The 18,364-nt window shown below is 39.3% G+C and overlaps 1 protein-coding gene across 4 annotated transcripts; it reads left to right on the top strand.

Moving 5' to 3' along the window:
* Positions 1–2,018: 2,018 nt before the first annotated feature.
* Positions 2,019–17,301, top strand: mat2b (methionine adenosyltransferase 2 non-catalytic beta subunit methionine). 4 transcript variants are annotated; one of them, XM_061898952.1, is made up of 8 exons: positions 2,020–2,399; positions 7,086–7,170; positions 7,504–7,698; positions 11,124–11,238; positions 11,310–11,462; positions 11,534–11,730; positions 16,711–16,824; positions 16,892–17,301. In XM_061898952.1, exons 3-8 carry the CDS (start codon positions 7,510–7,512, stop codon positions 17,063–17,065), a joined length of 942 nt encoding a protein of 313 aa, XP_061754936.1. In that variant the 5' UTR covers positions 2,020–2,399; positions 7,086–7,170; positions 7,504–7,509; the 3' UTR covers positions 17,066–17,301. The 4 variants fall into 4 exon arrangements, with proteins under 4 accessions (XP_061754935.1, XP_061754936.1, XP_061754937.1 ...); XM_061898953.1 differs by having other exon boundaries at positions 2,020–2,390; XM_061898951.1 differs by lacking the exon at positions 7,086–7,170 and having other exon boundaries at positions 2,019–2,390.
* Positions 17,302–18,364: the final 1,063 nt, after the last annotated feature.

Consider the following 18,364-nt stretch of genomic DNA (forward strand, 5'->3'; position numbering starts at 1 on the left):
CCTGGGGATAGGATGATTGGCAACACAAAATTGGCCCTAGTGTGTGAATGTGAGTGTGAATGTTGTCTGTCTATCTGTGTTGGCCCTGCGATAAGGTGGCGACTTGTCCAGGGTGTAAACCGCCTTCCGCCCGATTGTAGCTGAGATAGGCGCCAGCGCCCCCCGCGACCCCAAAAGGGAATAAGCGGTAGAAAATGGATTATTACAAGCATACCACAAGCACAGAGAATGGACAAAAAACAACAACAACAAAAAAAAAACATGTGAATAATCTAATTGTGCGTGCATGTCGGATTACTCTTCGATCACTGTTTCAGTGCAGTTTTAAATATTAAATAGTTTAATTGTTAATTGTTTTCACCTAAGAAATGTATCCAACCATCCATCCATTTTCTACCGCTTGTCCCTTTCGAGGTCGCGGGGGGTGCTTGAGCCTATCTCAGCTGCATTCGGGCCGAAGGCAGAGTACACCCTGGACAAGTCTCCACCTCATCGCAGGGCCAACACACCACCTGTTCGACCTGCTACAGGTGCATCAGAGCCAGAACAAACAGGCTCAGAGACAGCTTCTTCCCCACAGCTGTCACCATGTTGAACTTATTATAATAATAATCCACCCCTATACAATATCCTACCCTAATATCCCTACTGTGCAATACTACCCTTCGATATATGTCCGACACTGATTGTTATTTATTACTTTGGTACTCTTGTTTTGCTCTGTATATTGTGCAGTATTTGTATTTCTATAGTGTTTTGTATATTGTACAGGATTGCTTATTATTTTTGTTGGATAGTAGTCTATTTCAATTGTTAGTTTTTTTCCTTTATTACCTCTTGTGTTATTTATTTCACCCCATATTTGTTCCCACTACCGCACCTTATGTTAAAGTCTTTAATATCCATCCATCCATCCATTTTCTACCGCTTATTCCCTTTCGGGGTCTCGGGGGGCGCTGGCGCCTATCTCAGCTACAATCGGGCGGAAGGCGGGGTACACCCTGGACAAGTCGCCACCTCATCGCAGGGCCAACACCGATAGACAGACAACATTCACACTCACATTCACACACTAGGGCCAAATCGTTATATGCAAATATAATGAGAATAAAGTCCATCCTATTCTATTCTCTTCTATTCTATTCTAAACCAGTGGTTCCCAACCTTTTATCAGTGATGTACTCCCGTGAACATTTTTTTAATTCAAGTACCCCCTAATCAGAGCAAAGCATTTTTGGTTGAAAAAAAGAGATAAATAAGTAAAATACAGCACTATGTCATCAGTTTCTGATTTATTAAAAATATTGCTCATTTGTAGTGGTCTTTCTTGAACTATTTGGAAAAAAAGATATAAAAATAACTAAAAACTTGTTGAAAAATAAAGATTTCTACACATAGAAGTAATCATCAACTTAAAGGGCCCTCTTTGGGGATTGTAATAGAGATCCATCTGGATTCATCAACTTAATTCTAAACATTTCTTCACAAAAAAAATAAATCTTTAACATCAATATTTATGGAACATGTCCGCAAAAAAAATGTAGTTGTCAACACTGAATATTGCATTGTTGCATTTATTTTCACAGTTTATGAACTTACGGTCATATTAAGTTGAAGTACTATTAAATAAATATATTTATAAAGGATTTTTGAATTGTTATATATTTTTTTAAAATCTCACGTACCCCTTGGCATACCTTCAAGTACCCCCAGAGGTAGCGTACCCCTATTTGACAACCACTGTTCTAGACAGTCAACATTCAGACTCACATTCACACTAAGAAATGTAATAGGCAGAAAAAAAACATTTAAACATATTTAAATTATTAAAAGACAGTATTTGAAATTGTGCTTTTTCTGTTCACTTTAAACTAAAAAATATAACTAATTTGTTTGTGTCTTTTAATTTAAAAAAAAGGGGAGATTTTTTTGGAGTGTTTTATTTCACATTCAATATCAATTGTCACCAGCTGGGGGCGGTAGTGAGCCAACTCATCAGGCACAAGGAGAAGGCCAATGTTCGTATTTGATATGGCATCAAAAGCCAGAATTCGATGACAGAAACGCGGAGGATATTTTTATTTATTTTTTTCCAAAAAGGACCCATCGACAAACCACTTAAAAAGGTTTAGTGCACAAGTCAAATCGATTTGACGATGGTTTTGTTTTCCTGCCGTAAAGTAAGGTCGTATGCTTCACGACAGTCGTATTACGGCAAACACCTGATCGCCTTCGGATTAAGTGGAAACGACGCAACAAAGAACGTGTCGGAAAGATCTTAAATGTTATCGCTGATGCGGTCGATGATTTGCCGATATCACATCTGATCAGACGTGGAATAAATGAGCCAATCGGAAGTGAAGATTGACTTCCGGCCAGGCCGCGTGCAGGTACTTCAGGTAACATTTCAGGAAAGAAGAAAAAGTGATGTATTAATAATATTTATAGGATTATTCCATTCATCCATTTTTTTTTATTACCGCTTGTCCCGTTCGGGGCCGCGGGGGATGCTGCACTATCTCCGCTGCATTCCATATGTTCTAAAATGCCATCTTCTTCCGCTTATCCGAGGTCGGGTCGCGGGGGCAGCAGCCTAAGCAGGGATGCCCAGACTTCCCTCTCCCCAGCCACATCGTCTAGCTCTTCCCGGGGGATCCCGAGGCGTTCCCAGGCCAGCCGGGAGACATAGTCTTCCCAACGTGTCCTGGGTCTACCGGTTGGAGGTGCCCTAAACACTTCCCTAGGGAGGCGTTCGGGTGGCATCCTGACCATATGCCCGAACCACCTCATCTGGCTCCTCTCGATGTGAAGGAGCAGCAGCTTTACTTTGAGTTCCTCCCGGATGGCAGAGCTTCTCACCCTATCTCTAAGTGAGAGCCCCGCCCCCCGGCGGAGGAAACTCATTTGATCCCGTGATCTTATCCTTTCGGTCATGACCCAAAGCTCATGACCATAGGTGAGGATGGGAACGTAGATCGACCGGTAAATTGAGAGCTTTGCCTTCCGGCTCAGCTCCTTCTTCACCACAACGGATCGGTACAACGTCTGAGCTGTTCTAAAATACTACACACTAAAACACTTTGTAAACATCTCGAAAAGGAGTAGGAAGAAGCAAAAGTTCATCCGATCCTAATCATACTTCATGTCTCAGCAAAACTGAAGTTTTATTCACCTTTTTTGAGGAAAAATATTTTTGGGGGAGGGGGGGCAGATTAGGATTTGCCTTACACACTGTTTGGAAATTAACGTTGCTAACATTGGTTAACTTGTTTTTTTAAAGTATTTTCAGCCTATTTAATTGTATACATTTTGTGGTTAGACCAGGGGTGTCAAACTCATTTTAGATGGAGGGCCACATGGAGAAAAATCTACTCCCAAGTGGGCCGGACTAATAAAAATCATGGCATGATAATTTAAAAATAAAGACAACTTCCGATTGTTTTCTTTGTTAAAGGGGAACATTATCACCAGACCTATGTTAGCTTCAATATATACCTTGATGTTGCAGAAAAAAGACCATATGTGTTTTTAACCGATTTCCAAACTCTAAAAGGGTGAATTTGGCGATTTAAACGCCTTTCAATTGTTCGCTGTCGGAGCGATGACCTTTCACCCGTGATGTTACAATGGGAAGCAATCCGCCATTTTCTCAAACACATTACACACAAAAGTCAAATCTGCTCTGTTATTTTCCGTTTTTTCTACTGTTTTCCGTACCTTGGAGACATCATGCCTCGTCGGTGTGTTGTCGGAGGGTGTAACAACACGATCAGGGACGGATTCAGGTTGTCTTACGTGGAGTGTGCATCGATTAGCACGGCATGCTAAGCGATGCTAATATGCTATTTAGGCTAGCTGTATGTACATATTGCATCAATATGCCTCATTTGTAGCTATATTTGCATCCAGCCTTTCCCTCCACCCAGATTTAATGCCAAACAAACACATACCAATCGACGGATTCAAGTTGCAGCAGTGGTCAAAAGATGCGAAAGTCCCTCGTTTGTTCTGCACATTTTACCGACGATAGCGATGCTACGACAGAGATGTGTGGATATCCTGCGACATTCAAAGCAGATGCATTTCCAACGATAAAGTCAACGAAATCACAAAGGTGAGTTTTGTTGATGTTATTGACTTATGTACTGATCAGACATATTTGGTCACGGCATGACTGCCAGCTAATCGATGCTAACATGCTATTTAGGCTAGGTGTATGTACATTTGTAACTATATTTGCATCCAGCCTTTCCCTCCACCCACATTTAATGCCAAACAAACACTTACCAATCGACGGATTGAAGTTGGTCCAGTGGTCAAAAGATGCAATCGCCAAATAGCTTCAATAGCTATTCGCTCAATAGCTTCAGTTTCTTCTTCAATTTTGTTTTCTCTATCTGCCTTCACACTCCAACCATCCGTTTCAATACATGCGTAATCTGTTGCATCGCTTAAGCCGCTGAAATCCGAGCTAATATCGCTATATCTTGCTGTTCTATCCGCCATGTTTGTTTGTATTGGCATCACTATGTGACGTCACAGGAAAATGGACGGGTGGATTTACAGATAGCGAAAATCCGGCACTTTAAAGCCTTTTTTCGGGATATTCCATGATGGGTAAAATTTTTTTTAAAACTTCAAAAAATAAAATAAGCCACTGGGAACTGATTTTTATTGATTTTAACCCTTCTGAAATTGTGATAATGTTCCCCTTTAAAAAATAGAACAAAAACATTCTGAAATTGTACAAATCATAATGTTGTAGGGTTCTCTTTTTTACAATGAGTGAAGTGAATTATATTTATATAGCGCTTTTCTCTAGTGACTCAAAGCGCTTTACATAGTGAAAGCCAATATCTAAGTTACATTTAAACCAGTGTGGGTGGCACTGGGAGCAGGTGGTTAAAGCATACTTGCCAACCCTCCCAGATTTTCCAGGAAACACCCGAAATTCAGTGCCTCTCCCGAAAACCTCCCGGGAAAAATGTTCTCCCGAAATTCCGGGGAAACTGGAGGCCACGCCCCCTCCAGCTCCATGCGGACTTGAGTGACGTGTCGACAGCCTGTTTTCACGTCAGTTTTCCCACTATTTAAACAGCGAGCCTGCCCAATGACGTTATAACTGTAGAATGATCGAGGCCGAGTTCTTGGTTTCTTATGTGGGTTTATTGTTAAGCAGTTTTATTAACGTCCTCCCAGTGCAGTAACAACACACAACAGCAGCAGTCACGTTTTCGTCTACCGTAAAGCAATTTGTCTGCCGTAAACAGCAATGTTGTGACACTCTTAAACAGGACAATACTACCATATACTGTAAATACATATGTGACAGTAACGTCTAGGGCAGGGGTCCCCAACCTTTTTGAAACCAAGAGCTACTTCTTGGGTACTGATTAATGCGAAGGGCTACCAGTTTGATACACACTTAGATAAATTTCCAGAAATAGCCAATTTGCTCAATTTACCTTTAACTATGTTATTATTAATAATTAATAATATTCATCTTTGTGGAAACACTGATCATCCTAATGATTTCTCACAATAAATATATATTTTTGATGTCATGTTTTAAATAGGGTAAAATCCAATCTGCACTTTTCTAGTTGTGTAAATAATAAATATACTCCACCCCTCTTAACCACGCCCCCACCCCTGACCACGCCCCCAACCACGCTCCCACCCCCCACCTCCCGAAATCGGAGGTCTCAAGGTTGGCAAGTGTATTGCCCAAGGACACAACGGCAGTGACTAGGATGGCGGAACCGGGGCTCGAACCTGGAACCCTCAAGTTTCTGACACGGCCACTCTACCAGCCAAGCTACCTGTGGCGTTTAATAGTGTATATATACTTTTATTTGTCGTTATTTATGCTTTCTGAATAAATGATGTGATAATGTTCATCTCATTGGTGTTCATTTTCAATCTGTAATATAAGAAAATAATATCAATATCAAATTACAGTATGTTATTTTTGTAGTTTGATCATTTTCCTCGACTGATGTACTAACATCATGTGGTCTATTTTGCACATATTTAACATCTACAAAGAACTAAATAATTGCTATGGCGACATCAAGTGGACACATTTAGAACGGCAGTTTCTTTCATTAAAAAAATTCTGGGTATTTTTTTATACGTAACAAACTCATCCCGCGGGCCGCTTAAAACCTGTTTGCGGGCCTTATCCAGCCCTCTGGCTTTACGTTTGACACCCCTTGGTTAGACTGTCCGCCCTGAGATCGGGAGGTCGTGAGTTCAAATCCCGGCCGAGTCATACCAAACACTATAAAAATGGGACCCAATACCTCCCTGCTAGGCACTCAGCATCAAGGGTTGGAATTGGGGGTTAAATCACCAAAATGATTCCCGGGCGCGGCCACTGGTGCTGCTCACTGCTCCCCTCACCTCCCAGGGGGTGAACAAGGGGATGGGTCTAATGCAGAGGACACTTTTCACAACACCTAGTGTGTGTGTGACTATCATTGGTACTTTCACTTTAAATGTCCTATTGTTTGTGTTTCTTTTTGCAGTCATTTTGTAAGTCTTGGTATTTTCTCTTCGTGGACAATTTTATTTATCACACGGGGATGTGAAAATTTCTACGAAATGTTCATACTGTATGCTACCAGGGTTTCCCACGCATTCATTTATTTGTGGCGGCCCGCCACGAAAGAATTACGGCCGCCACAAATTTAAAAAAAAATAAATATATATATATATATATATAAAAGCAATGGGACTCTGTCTGTGAATGGAGCTTGTAGTTACATATTATATAAATATGTAAATATACCCCGCCTTCCGCACGATTGTAGCTGAGATAGGCGCCAGTGCCCCCCACGACTCCAAAAAGGATTAAGCGGTAGAAAATGGATGGATTGATGTAAATATTATATAAATATGTACATAAAGTGTTGTAATTATATTCCAACTCCGCGTTCTTCTTGGTCATCGCCGCCAACGCCCGACCACACCACCACAAATAGATGCCTGACCTGTGGGAAACACTGATGCTCCAGTGGCAATATTTTATTTTATTTGGCCAAATTTTGGATTATTTAATCATTTTTAATTGCGATTTTCAGCGTACACTCAGACAAATATTACCGGGAGACAGATATAGGATCGCTGACGGGTCTGCCAACTTCCGGCGCATCGTACAAAAAAAAGGTGAGAAACAGGTAATAGCAGACATAAACATGTACATAGAATCAACAAAACTTGCAACAGAAGGGAGGGAGTGATCGCCTGTATGTCGACCTTTATTTGATTTATTCAATAGTTTATGTCATAGGTTGCTAAAACTGTAATGATGTTGATCAAAATGCTTATTTTTATGTCATCAATGACTATATTAGAGATCATATAATGTTTTTTCAGGGCCGATACAGATTATTAGTAGTCAAGGATGCCGATACCCAGCATGCACAAAGCATTAAAACAACGTTGAGAACTTGTTAAAATAAGTCCTGACGTTGAGCGTTTTTATTGACTACATCACAGGAGGAGATGCACGCGCCGACTCTGAGGGTCCTGGTTACCGGGGCGACCGGTCTTCTAGGCCGGGCAGTCTACAGGGAGTTCCAGAACCACGGCTGCTTTGTCATTGGAACGGCGTATAAGAGGGCAAGGCCCCGACTTCTACGTTGTGACCTCACAGACGAGGACGCCGTGCGAGGACTGCTGATGGATAGCAAGGTACGACGCTTGACATGAGCGGTGTCCGAACTCAAAGCATGCAAACGCCATTTTGATATTTTTCATTTTGTAGATATTTTTTGGAACCTTTAGGGTTCCCCTTTAGTTGGCTTCCACAGTCATACAAATGTTAAGTATAAGTATTAATTTTAGCTTTTTTCAATGTTTACATATCTGGATCAACTGTTGAAATAGTTATGTACATATATATATACATATTTTTATTATGTCCTTTTTGTACAATAAAAACATGTTTTTCAACAGGTATGATGTGGAGTAATTGGTGACTTAAATAGGTCAATAATTCATAACATTGATTTATATATATTTATTTTTTTTGCCAAAATTGTTTTTAAAAAATCCCATTAAATTCTAAGGGATCCAAAAGAGCCCCCGTCATAAAAGTATTAAATATAAGTCAAAGTTATTTCTTTATTTTCAATGCTTAAATCTCTAGATCAACTTCCGATCCATAAATCGATTATAGGTTTTTATTTATCTTTTTATTGTTTTTTTGTTGGTTTCAGCTTTTTTTATTATAGAAAGCTTAGTTGTTTTTTTTTATGGTAAAAACAATATATTCCCCAAAAATATTTCCGAGTGGAATATTTGATGTGAAGTAATTGGAGACTTATATAGGTCAATAACTTATAACAGCATTGATTTCTGTTCATTTTTATTTTTTAAACAAAGAAAGTAAAAAAAAAAAAAAGAAATCTCACCAAAATTCTCAGGGATCCAAAACGGCCCATTCCACACTTATAAAAGCGGTAAAAACAATTCATACACTATGAAACTTTTTTTTTTTTTAACTTTTGACGCTTACATCTGTAGATCAATTTCAGATCTATTTGTGAATTTTTAGTTGTTTTTTTTAATGTATTTTAAAATATTGTTGTTTGTTTTATGCCTTTTTTGTCATGGAAAGAGTTATTTTACGGCAAAATCACAATAGATGCAACACCCCCAACCCCTGTCATTGGAGCCATAACGAGAGCAATAATTCATAAAAACGTTGATTTTGATTCGTTACTATTATTTTTTGAGCAAAGATAGTTTAAAACAATCTCAATAAAATTCTGAGGGATCCAAAAGGGCCCCACTCATAAAAGTGTTGAAAATAAGTCTTTTTGTCTTTTTTTTCCAATACTTTCAACGCTTAAATTTCTAGGTTAATTTCAGATCTATTTGTGTTTTATGATTTTTTATGTATTTTTATTTTTTAACATTTTTGTTTTTGTTTTATGCCCTTTATTTTATTCTTTAAACAAAAACGTTTTTCCATGGCAAATTCACAAAAGATAAAACATCCCTCGGAAAAAAATGTAAAAGTGGAATATTTGATGTAAAGTAATTAGAGCTAAACAGGTAAAAAATTCATAACATTAATTTTGATTCATTATTACAGTTTGAGCTAAGATAGTGTTTTAATGTTGTAAATTTGATGTTTTATGTGTTGTTTACTGTTTTTAATGTAACCTTGCTGCTGCCCTCTTGGCCAGGTCTCCCATGGAAAAAAGATCTTTGATCTCAATGGGATTTTACCTGGTTAAATAAAGGCTAAATAAAAATTAGTTTAAAAAGATAAATCCCATTAAAATTATCAGGGATCCAAAGGACTCTCACTATTAAAAAGAAGTCATTGATGATTGAATTTTTTTTACTTTCAGCTCTTAAATCTCTAGATCAACTTCAGATCCATCCGTTGACTATACGAGCCAATTTTATTTTATTTTTTTGGTTTGTTTATTGCCTTTTTTTGTCATGGAAACCCCTTTTATTTTGGCAAACACACAATATGCAATACTTTCCCCAAAAAATATTTAAAAGTGAGATATTTCATGTGAAGTAATTGTAGTCTCCAATGGCTCAGTAATTCATAACATTGATTTAGATTAATTATTATTTTTTGAGCAAAGATAGTTAAAAAAAAAAAAATCTCAATAGAAATTCTCATGGATGCAGATGGGCCCCACTCATAAAAGTGTTATGAATAATACACACACACACACACATATATATGTAAATATATATATATATATATATATATATATATATATATATATATATATATATATATATTTATACACACATACAATTATAATATTTTTTTTACTTTCAAATTTTGAATCTCTTGATCAATTTCAGATCTGTCAAATTTACATTTTTATTTATTTTGTCATGCTTTTTTTTTGTTCATTTTCAAAGTGGAATAGTTGATGTGAAGTCATTGGAACCTTAAATAGGCCAATAAATAAAGACAACATTGATTCTGATTTGTTATTTTTTTTGAGCAAATAAAGTTTTATAAAAAAATCCCACTAAAATTCCCAGGAATCCAAAAGAGCCCGCCCAAAAATGAATAGTAAATATACAATACGGGCCAAAAGTTTCAAATGCATGTTTTTCATTTTCATGGGGCTGCATAGCTCGGTTGGTAGAGTGGCCGTGCCAGCAACTTGAGGGTTGCAGGTTCGATTCCCGCTTGTGCCATCCTAGTTACTGTCGTTGTGTCCTTGGGCAAGACACTTTACCCACCTGCTCCCGGTGCCACCCACACTGGTTTAAATGTAACTTAGATATTGGGTGTCACTATGTAAAGCGCTTTGAGTCACTTGAGAAAAGCGCTATATAAATATAATTCACACTAATGACTATTGTCGATTGTCACTGAAGGGATCAAAACTATGACATCTGTGAAGTGAAAAGTCTTTCAGGTGACTACCTCTTGAATCTTATTGTGAGAATGCTAAGAGTGTGCAAAGCTGTAATCAGAGTAAAGGAAGGAACTAGAATATAAAACTTGTTTTCAGTTATTTTACCTTTTTTTGTTTAGTAGATTACTCCACATGTGTTTATTCATAGTTGTGATGCCTTCAGTGACAATCTACAATGTAAATAGTCATGAAAATAAAGGAAATGCATTGAATGAGAAGCTGTGTCCAAACTTTTGGCCTGTACTGTATATTCTTTAAATATTTTACTTTCAACGCAGAAATCTCTAGATCAACTTTATATCCATCTATTATTATATGTTTTTATTTGTTTGTTTTATGCCTTTGTGTCATAAAATTTTTGGGGGCAAAATCACAAAATATGCAATATATTCTCTCAAAACATTTCAAAGTGGGATATTTGTTGTGAAGTAATTGGATTTTTTGATTTTGATTCATTATTATTTTCTGGGCAATGACATTTTTGTGTTATTAGAGTCAACGTTGCGACTTTTTCTTGTTACATTTCACCTGCATGCTCTTTTTTTTTTACCCCTCGTTTTTAAATGCTTTTCATTTGTAATAGTAGTTTTAGGATGTGCGGTTAAAAAATGAGCTGCGGTCCGCACTTTGGACACCCCTGCTGTGTATGTAGTACCGTACATATTTGCATATCTAGAGAGTATTTAACCACACTGTCTATTTGCTCAGCCTGACGCCATAGTTCACTGCGCAGCGGAACGTCGCCCCGATGTGGTGGAGCGACACACCGAGGCGGCGATGAACCTCAACGTGCACGCCACAAGCACGCTCGCCAAAGAAGCAGGTGAGGACCGGCGCCGCCTTCCACCGAAGTAACGCGTTCGTGACCTTTAACCCCCGCCTGTGCCGCCACAGCCGCGTCAGGCGCCTTCTTCCTCTACATCAGCACCGACTACGTGTTCGACGGAAGGAACCCTCCCTACGGAGAAGACGACGTTCCCAATCCCCTCAACGTGTACGGACGCAGCAAACTGGAGGGGGAGAGAGAGGCCCTCAGACACTGTCCAGGTTCTGGAACCGACCCGTCCATCGTCGCCTGTCCGTCGGCGAATATTGACGCATCCCGTGTCGTGTTTCAGGAGCCGTCGTGCTGCGGGTGCCCGTTTTGTTCGGGGAGGTGGAGTCGCTGACGGAGAGCGTCGTCACGTCGCTGTGGCTTAAAGTCCAGGAGGGGGCGGCAGAGAGCTGCACGCTGGATCACTGTCTGCAGAGGTTCCCGACCGATGTCCGAGACGTCGCTGCCGTGTGCAGGAAAATTTGCGAGAGAGCGAGACAGGTAGTGAATGACCCCTTTGTCTGAAAGGTGCTGCGCCATACGATAATATCAACAACATACAAAAGCCAGCTAACATCTACAAACCCTAATTCCATATGAGTTGGGAAATTGTGTTAGATGTAAATACAAACGGAATACAATGATTTGCAAATCCTTTTCAACCCATATTCAGTTGAATGCACTACAAAGACGAGATATATGATGTTCAAACTCATAAACTTTATTTTTTTTTCGCAAGTAATAATTAACTTCGAATTTCATGGCTGCAACACGTGCCAAAGTAGTTGGGAAAGGGCATGTTCACCACTGTGTTACATCACCTTTTCTTTTAACAACACTCAATAAACGTTTGGGAACTGAGGAAACTAATTGTTGAAGCTTTGAAAGTGGAATTCTTTCCCATTCTTGTTTTATGTAGAGCTTCAGTCGTTCAACAGTCCGGGGTCCACGCTGTTTTATTTTACGCTTCATCATGGGCCACACATTTTCGATGGGAGACAGGTCTGGACTGCAAGCAGGCCAGGGAAGTACCTGCACTGTTTTTTTACGAAGCCACGCTGTTGTAACACATGCTGAATGTGGCTTGGCATTGTCTTGCTGAAATAAGCAAGGGCGTACATGAAAAAGACTGTGCTTAAATGGCAGCATACGTTGTTCCAAAACCTGTACGTACCTTTCAGCATTAATGGTGCCTTCACAGATGTGTAAGTTACCCATGCCTTGGGCACTCATGCACCCCCATACCATCACAGATGCTGGCTTTTGAACTTTGCGTCGATAACAGTCTGGATGGTTCGCTTCCCCTTTGGTCCGGATGACACGATGTCGAATATTTCCAAAAACAATTTGAAATGTGGACTCGTCAGACCACAGAACACTTTTCCACTTTGCATCAGTCCATCTTAGATGATCTCGGGCCAAGAGAGGCTGGCGGCGTTTCTGGATGATGTTGATAAATGGCTTTTGTTTTGCATAGTAGAGCTTTAACTTGCGCTTACAGATGTAGCGACGAACTGCATTTAGTGACAGTGATTTTCTGAAGTGTTCCTGAGCCCATGTGGTGATATCCTTTAAAGATTGATGTTGTTTTTTTTATACAGTCTGAGGGATCGAAGGTCGCCCCATCCTTTCTTGTGAAAGACTGAGCATTTTTTGCGAAGCTGTTTATATAACCAATCATGGCACCCACCTGTTCCCAATTAGCCTGCACACCTGTGGGATGTTCCAAATAAGTGTTTGATGAGCATTCCTCAACTTTATCAGTATTTATTGCCACCTTTCCCAACTTCTTTGTCACGTGTTGCTGGCATCAAATTCTAAAGTTAATGATTATTTGCAACAAAAAATGTTTATCAGTTTGAACATCAAATATGTTGTCTTTGTAGCATATTCAACTGAATATGGGTTGAAAATGATTTGCAAATCATTGTATTCCGTTTATATTTACATCTAACACAATTTCCCAACTCATATGGAAAAGGGGTTTGTACATATCCTCCAAAAAAACACAATTTCTTCAATTTACAAAGGTTAAAGATAGTATGGCTATAGGCCACTAGCAGCTACACTGCAGCTAAGCGCACAATAGCACACCAGCTAGACATACAGTACAGGCCAAAAGTTTGGACACACTTTCTCATTCAATGTGCGTTCTTTACTTTCATGACTATTTACATTGTAGATTGTCACTGAAGGCATCAAAACTATGAATGAACACATGTGGAGTTAGTATGTACATAACAAAAAAAGGTGAAATAACTGAAAAAATGTTTTATAATCTAGTTTCTTCAAAATAGCCACCCTTTGCTCTGATTACTGTTTCGCACACTCTTGGCATTCTCTCGATAAACTTCAGGAAGCCGTCGCCTGAAATGGTTTTCTCTTCACAGGTGTGCTTGAAGCTCTTCGAGAGAATGTCAAAGCAGTGATTAGAGCAAAGGGTGGCTGTTTTGAAGAAACTAGAAGATAAACATTCTTTCAGTTATTTCATCTTTTTTCGTTAAGTACATAACTCCACCTGTGTTCATTCATAGTTGTGAGGCCTTCAGTGACAATCTACAATGTAAATAGTCATGAAAATAAAGAAAACCCATTGAATGAGGTGCAGGTGTGTCCAAACTTTTGGCCTGTACTGTATATAAATAAAGATAAAAAGGAAATTACGACATGATAACTAACTTATATATTATTAAAAAATATAATAAAATGGACGGCGTATATATCCAAGTGTACTGTGTGTAATGCACCGTACATATATTGTTTGAAAAATGGATTGATCGTAAAATAAATATGGAATGAAATTAGGTAACACAATAATTAAACAGTTGCAATTTTAAAACATTAATACAAATATATATATATTTTTAAATTACTTTTATATTAGTCATGAAAATAAAGAAAACGCATTGAATGAGGAGAAGGTATGTCCAAACATTTGGTTTGTACTGTACGTATTAATATTTGAACAATATTGCAGTGTAAAACAGCACATATGTCAATAAAATCAAGTATATTATAGTACATAGTTTCATATTACAGCGTATTAAAAAGTACCCAGTAACAAACGTGTCCGCATCATTCAACTTACACTGTCGTGACTCATGAGGTTAACCTAATGAAATATTCTGGCCAATCGGTGTCGCCAAAGAAAAAAGACATTTTAAATGACCATCCATTTTCTACCGCTTGTCCCGTTCGGGGTCGCGGGGGTGCTGAAGCTTATCAGCGACATTCCACATCAAATGTAAACATGGCAGAAGTCTGTCGCAAAGTCAGTGTTTCTCATTGCTGCCATTAGGGATGTAAGGATCATCTTACAGTTCGTAAAAAACATGATTGATTACGGCAATTCGAAAAACTCAGGGTGAGACTGCTCGTTTCGTGGAGAACCAGCTAGTGTGCTAATTGCCAGCTAGTTTAAATGCTAACCAGACATATTTGGTCTTTCCCCATTACACACAGCACTTGTTTTGCCTTTTATTATTAGGAAACATTGTAAAACTAGTCTGCGATGAGGTGGCGACTTGTCCAGGGTGTACGACGCCTTCTGCCCAATTGTAGCTGAGATAGGCGCCAGTGCCCCCCGCAAAGGGAATAAGCGGTGGTAAATGGATGGATGTAAAACTAGTACAAATTAAAACGGAAGATAAACATTAAAAGGTGGGATTCTTGAGGCACCTCACCATTTGATTCGATTCCGAATGGTTGGGTGACAATTACATTCAGAATCCATTTGAAACCACATCAAGAGGAGCTGGATGAGGTGGTTTGGGCATTTGGTCAGAATGGCCCCCTGGACGCCTCCCTGGAGAGGTGTTTAGTGAGCCTCCAACCAGTAGGAGACCACGGGAAAGACCCAGGACACGGTGGAGAGACTGTCTCCCAGCTGGGATCCCTCTGGAGGAGCTGAACGAAGTAGCTGGGGAGAGGGAAGCCTGGGCTTCTCTGCTTAGGCTGCTGCCCCCGCGACCCGACCTCAGATAGGCGGAAGAAAATGGATGGATCGTTTTTAACACTATTTTTGGTATAAAAATTATAATGAAACATTTTCAAAACAGGTCAAATGTAGCTTAAAAGCCTACTGAAATGAGATTTGCTTTTTTTAAACGGGAATAGCAGGTCCATTCTATGTGTCATACTTGATCATTTCGTGATATTGCCATATTTTTGCTGAAAGGATTTAGTAGAGAACATCGACGATAAAGTTTGCAACTTTTGGTCGCTAATAAAAAAGCCCTGCCTTTACCGGAAGTATGTGCGCGGGACGTCACGAGTTGCAGGGCTCCACACATATTCACATTGTTTTTAATGGGAGCCACCAGCAGTAAGAGCAATTCGGACCGAGAAAGCGACAATTTCCCCATTAATTTGAGCGAGGATGAAAGTTTCGTGAATTAGGATAGTGATAGTGAAGGACTAGAAAAAATAAATAAATAAAAAGCGACGGCTCCGAGCGGCGGCAGTGTGTGTTTCAGATGTAATTAGACACATTTACTAGGATAATTCTGGAAGATCCCTTATCTGCTTATTGTTTTAATAGTGTTTTAGTGAGATTGTAAAGACATACCTCGAGGTCTGATGGCTGCGGTGAACACGCCAGTGTCTCAGAGAGAAGCCGAGGAGCCAAGCTCACAACTGCCTTTTAAACAGCTGCTGCAGGACGACAAATAATCCAATGATTTCTCCGGTAGGATATATATCACAATTTCCCCATCCAAAAACATGCTGGTTGACGTAGAAAAACATGTTCGCTTGACCGCTCTGTGTTAAAGCTTCACAACAAACAAAGAAACACCGGCTGTGTCTCGGTGCTAAAGACAGATGCAATCCACCGTTTTCCACCAACAGCATTGTTCTTTATAGTCTCCATTATTAAATGAACAAATTGCAAAAGATTCAGCAACACAGATTTCCAAAATACTGTGTAATTATGCCATTAAAGCAGACAACTTTTAGCTGTAACTGGTGCTGAGCTAATGTTTCCTGACAGTCCGTGACGTCACCCGCACGCGTCATCATTCCGCGACGTTTTCAACAAGAAACTCGCGGGAAATTTTAAATTGCAATTTAGTAAACTAAAAAGGCCGTGTTGGCATGTGTTGCAATGTTAATATTTCATCATTGATATATAAACTATCAGACTGCGTGGTCGGTAGTAGTGGGTTTCAGTAGACCTTTAAAGGGTGTATATAATGGGTTTCACTATGTAAAGCGCTTTAAGTCTCTAGAAAAAAGCGCTATTTAAATATATTTAACAATTTTGGCCATAATAATTGTGACATGAAGTTTTCATATTGTTGATTCATTTCACTTGATCAATCCTTTTCTAACATTCCACTCTACAAAATAAAAGTATGATTTGTGCTGGTACCGTATCAGATTAATACCGGTATCGGCCGATGCTCAAGACTCCGATATCGGTATGAGAAGTGAAAAAGTTGTTTCAGTGCACATCTAATTATTATAATTTTGTGTGTCCAGGATGCGTCGATCAGGGGAATCTTTCATTTTTCCGCTAAAGAGCAGATGACCAAATACGAGATAGCGGTGGCCATAGCGCAGGCCTTCAATCTGCCGTCCAATCATCTCATTCCTGTAAGAAAACAAGGCGTCCGTGTTGTGTTACTTTGACGACGATTCATACTTATTTGCATGTCTGCAGCTGACCGAGCAGCCGGCGGGTTCGGCTCTTCGTCCCCTTAACAGTCGCTTGGAATGTTCTCGCCTGGAGCTGCTGAACCTCAGCGTTGAACCGCAACCTTTCACCTCTGCCATCACAGACTGCCTGTGGCCATTCACCCCCGACAAGCGCTGGAGACAAACTGTGTTCCACTAATGTTGTGATTGATATTATTATTATTATTAAACGTCTAGGATAAAACAGCATAAAGAAAAAGAGAAGCTTTAGTAGTTTTGTTGAGCATGATGTTTCTTCTTTTGAATTGTTTTCCTTCCTCTGTAACATTTCTTTACACTCTTTCCTCTATTTAAAACTGAACGATTAAACAAAAACATTACCAAAGTATATTGTGTTTTACACAAATATAATAAAAGGTACATTCTACACATTCACATACAGTCGTGGTCAAAAGTATACATGCACTTGTAAATAACAATGTCATGGCTGTCTTGGCTTTCCAATAATTTCTACAACTCTTATTTTTTTGTGTTAGAGTGATTGGAGCACATATGTGCTGGTCACAAAAAAAACATTCATGACGTTTGGTGATTTTATTATGGGTCTACCGAAAATGTGAGCAAATCTGCTGGGTCACAAGTATACATACAGCAATGGTAATATTTGGTTACATGTCCCTTGGCAAGTTTCACTGCAATAAGGTGCTTTTGGTAGCCATCCACAAGCTTCTGGTTGAATTTTTGACCACTACACACGACAAAATTGGAGCAGTTCAGCTAAATTTGTTGGTTTTCTGACACGGACTTTTTTCTTCAGCATTGTCCACAAATGCACAGTGGGGCAAAAAAACATTTAGTCAGCCACCGATTGTGCAAGTTCTCCCACTTAAAATGATGACAGAGGTATGAAATTTTCATCATAGGTACACTTCAACTCTGAGTCTTGAAGTGAATGTGAAAAAAAAATCCAGGAATTCACAATGTAGGAAATTTAAATTATTTCTTTGTAAATTATGATGGAAAATTAGTATTTGGTCACTTCAAACAAGGAAGATCTCTGTCTCTCACTGACCTGTAAATTCTTTAAGAAGCTCTTCTGTCCTCCACTCATTACCTGTATTAATGGAACCTGTTGGAACTCATTATCTGTATAAAAGACACCTGTCCACAGCATGAAACAGTCAGACTCCAAACTCCACTATGGCCAAGACCAAAGAGCTGTCGAAGGACACCAGGAAAAGAATTGTAGACCTGCACCAGACTGGGAAGAGTGAATCTACAATAGGCAAGCAGCTTGGTGTGAAAAAATCATCTGTGGAGCAATTATCAGAAAATGGAAGACATACACGACCACTGATAATCTCCCTCGATCTGGAGTTCCACACAAGATCTCATCCCGTGGGGTCAAAATGATCATGAGAACGGTGAGCAAAAATCCCAGAACCACACGGGGGGACCTGGTGAATGACCTGGAGAGAGCTGGGACCAAAGTAACAAA

The sequence above is a fragment of the Nerophis ophidion genome, linkage group LG04 (assembly GCF_033978795.1).
Source record: "Nerophis ophidion isolate RoL-2023_Sa linkage group LG04, RoL_Noph_v1.0, whole genome shotgun sequence".
Classification (NCBI taxonomy): domain Eukaryota; kingdom Metazoa; phylum Chordata; class Actinopteri; order Syngnathiformes; family Syngnathidae; genus Nerophis; species Nerophis ophidion.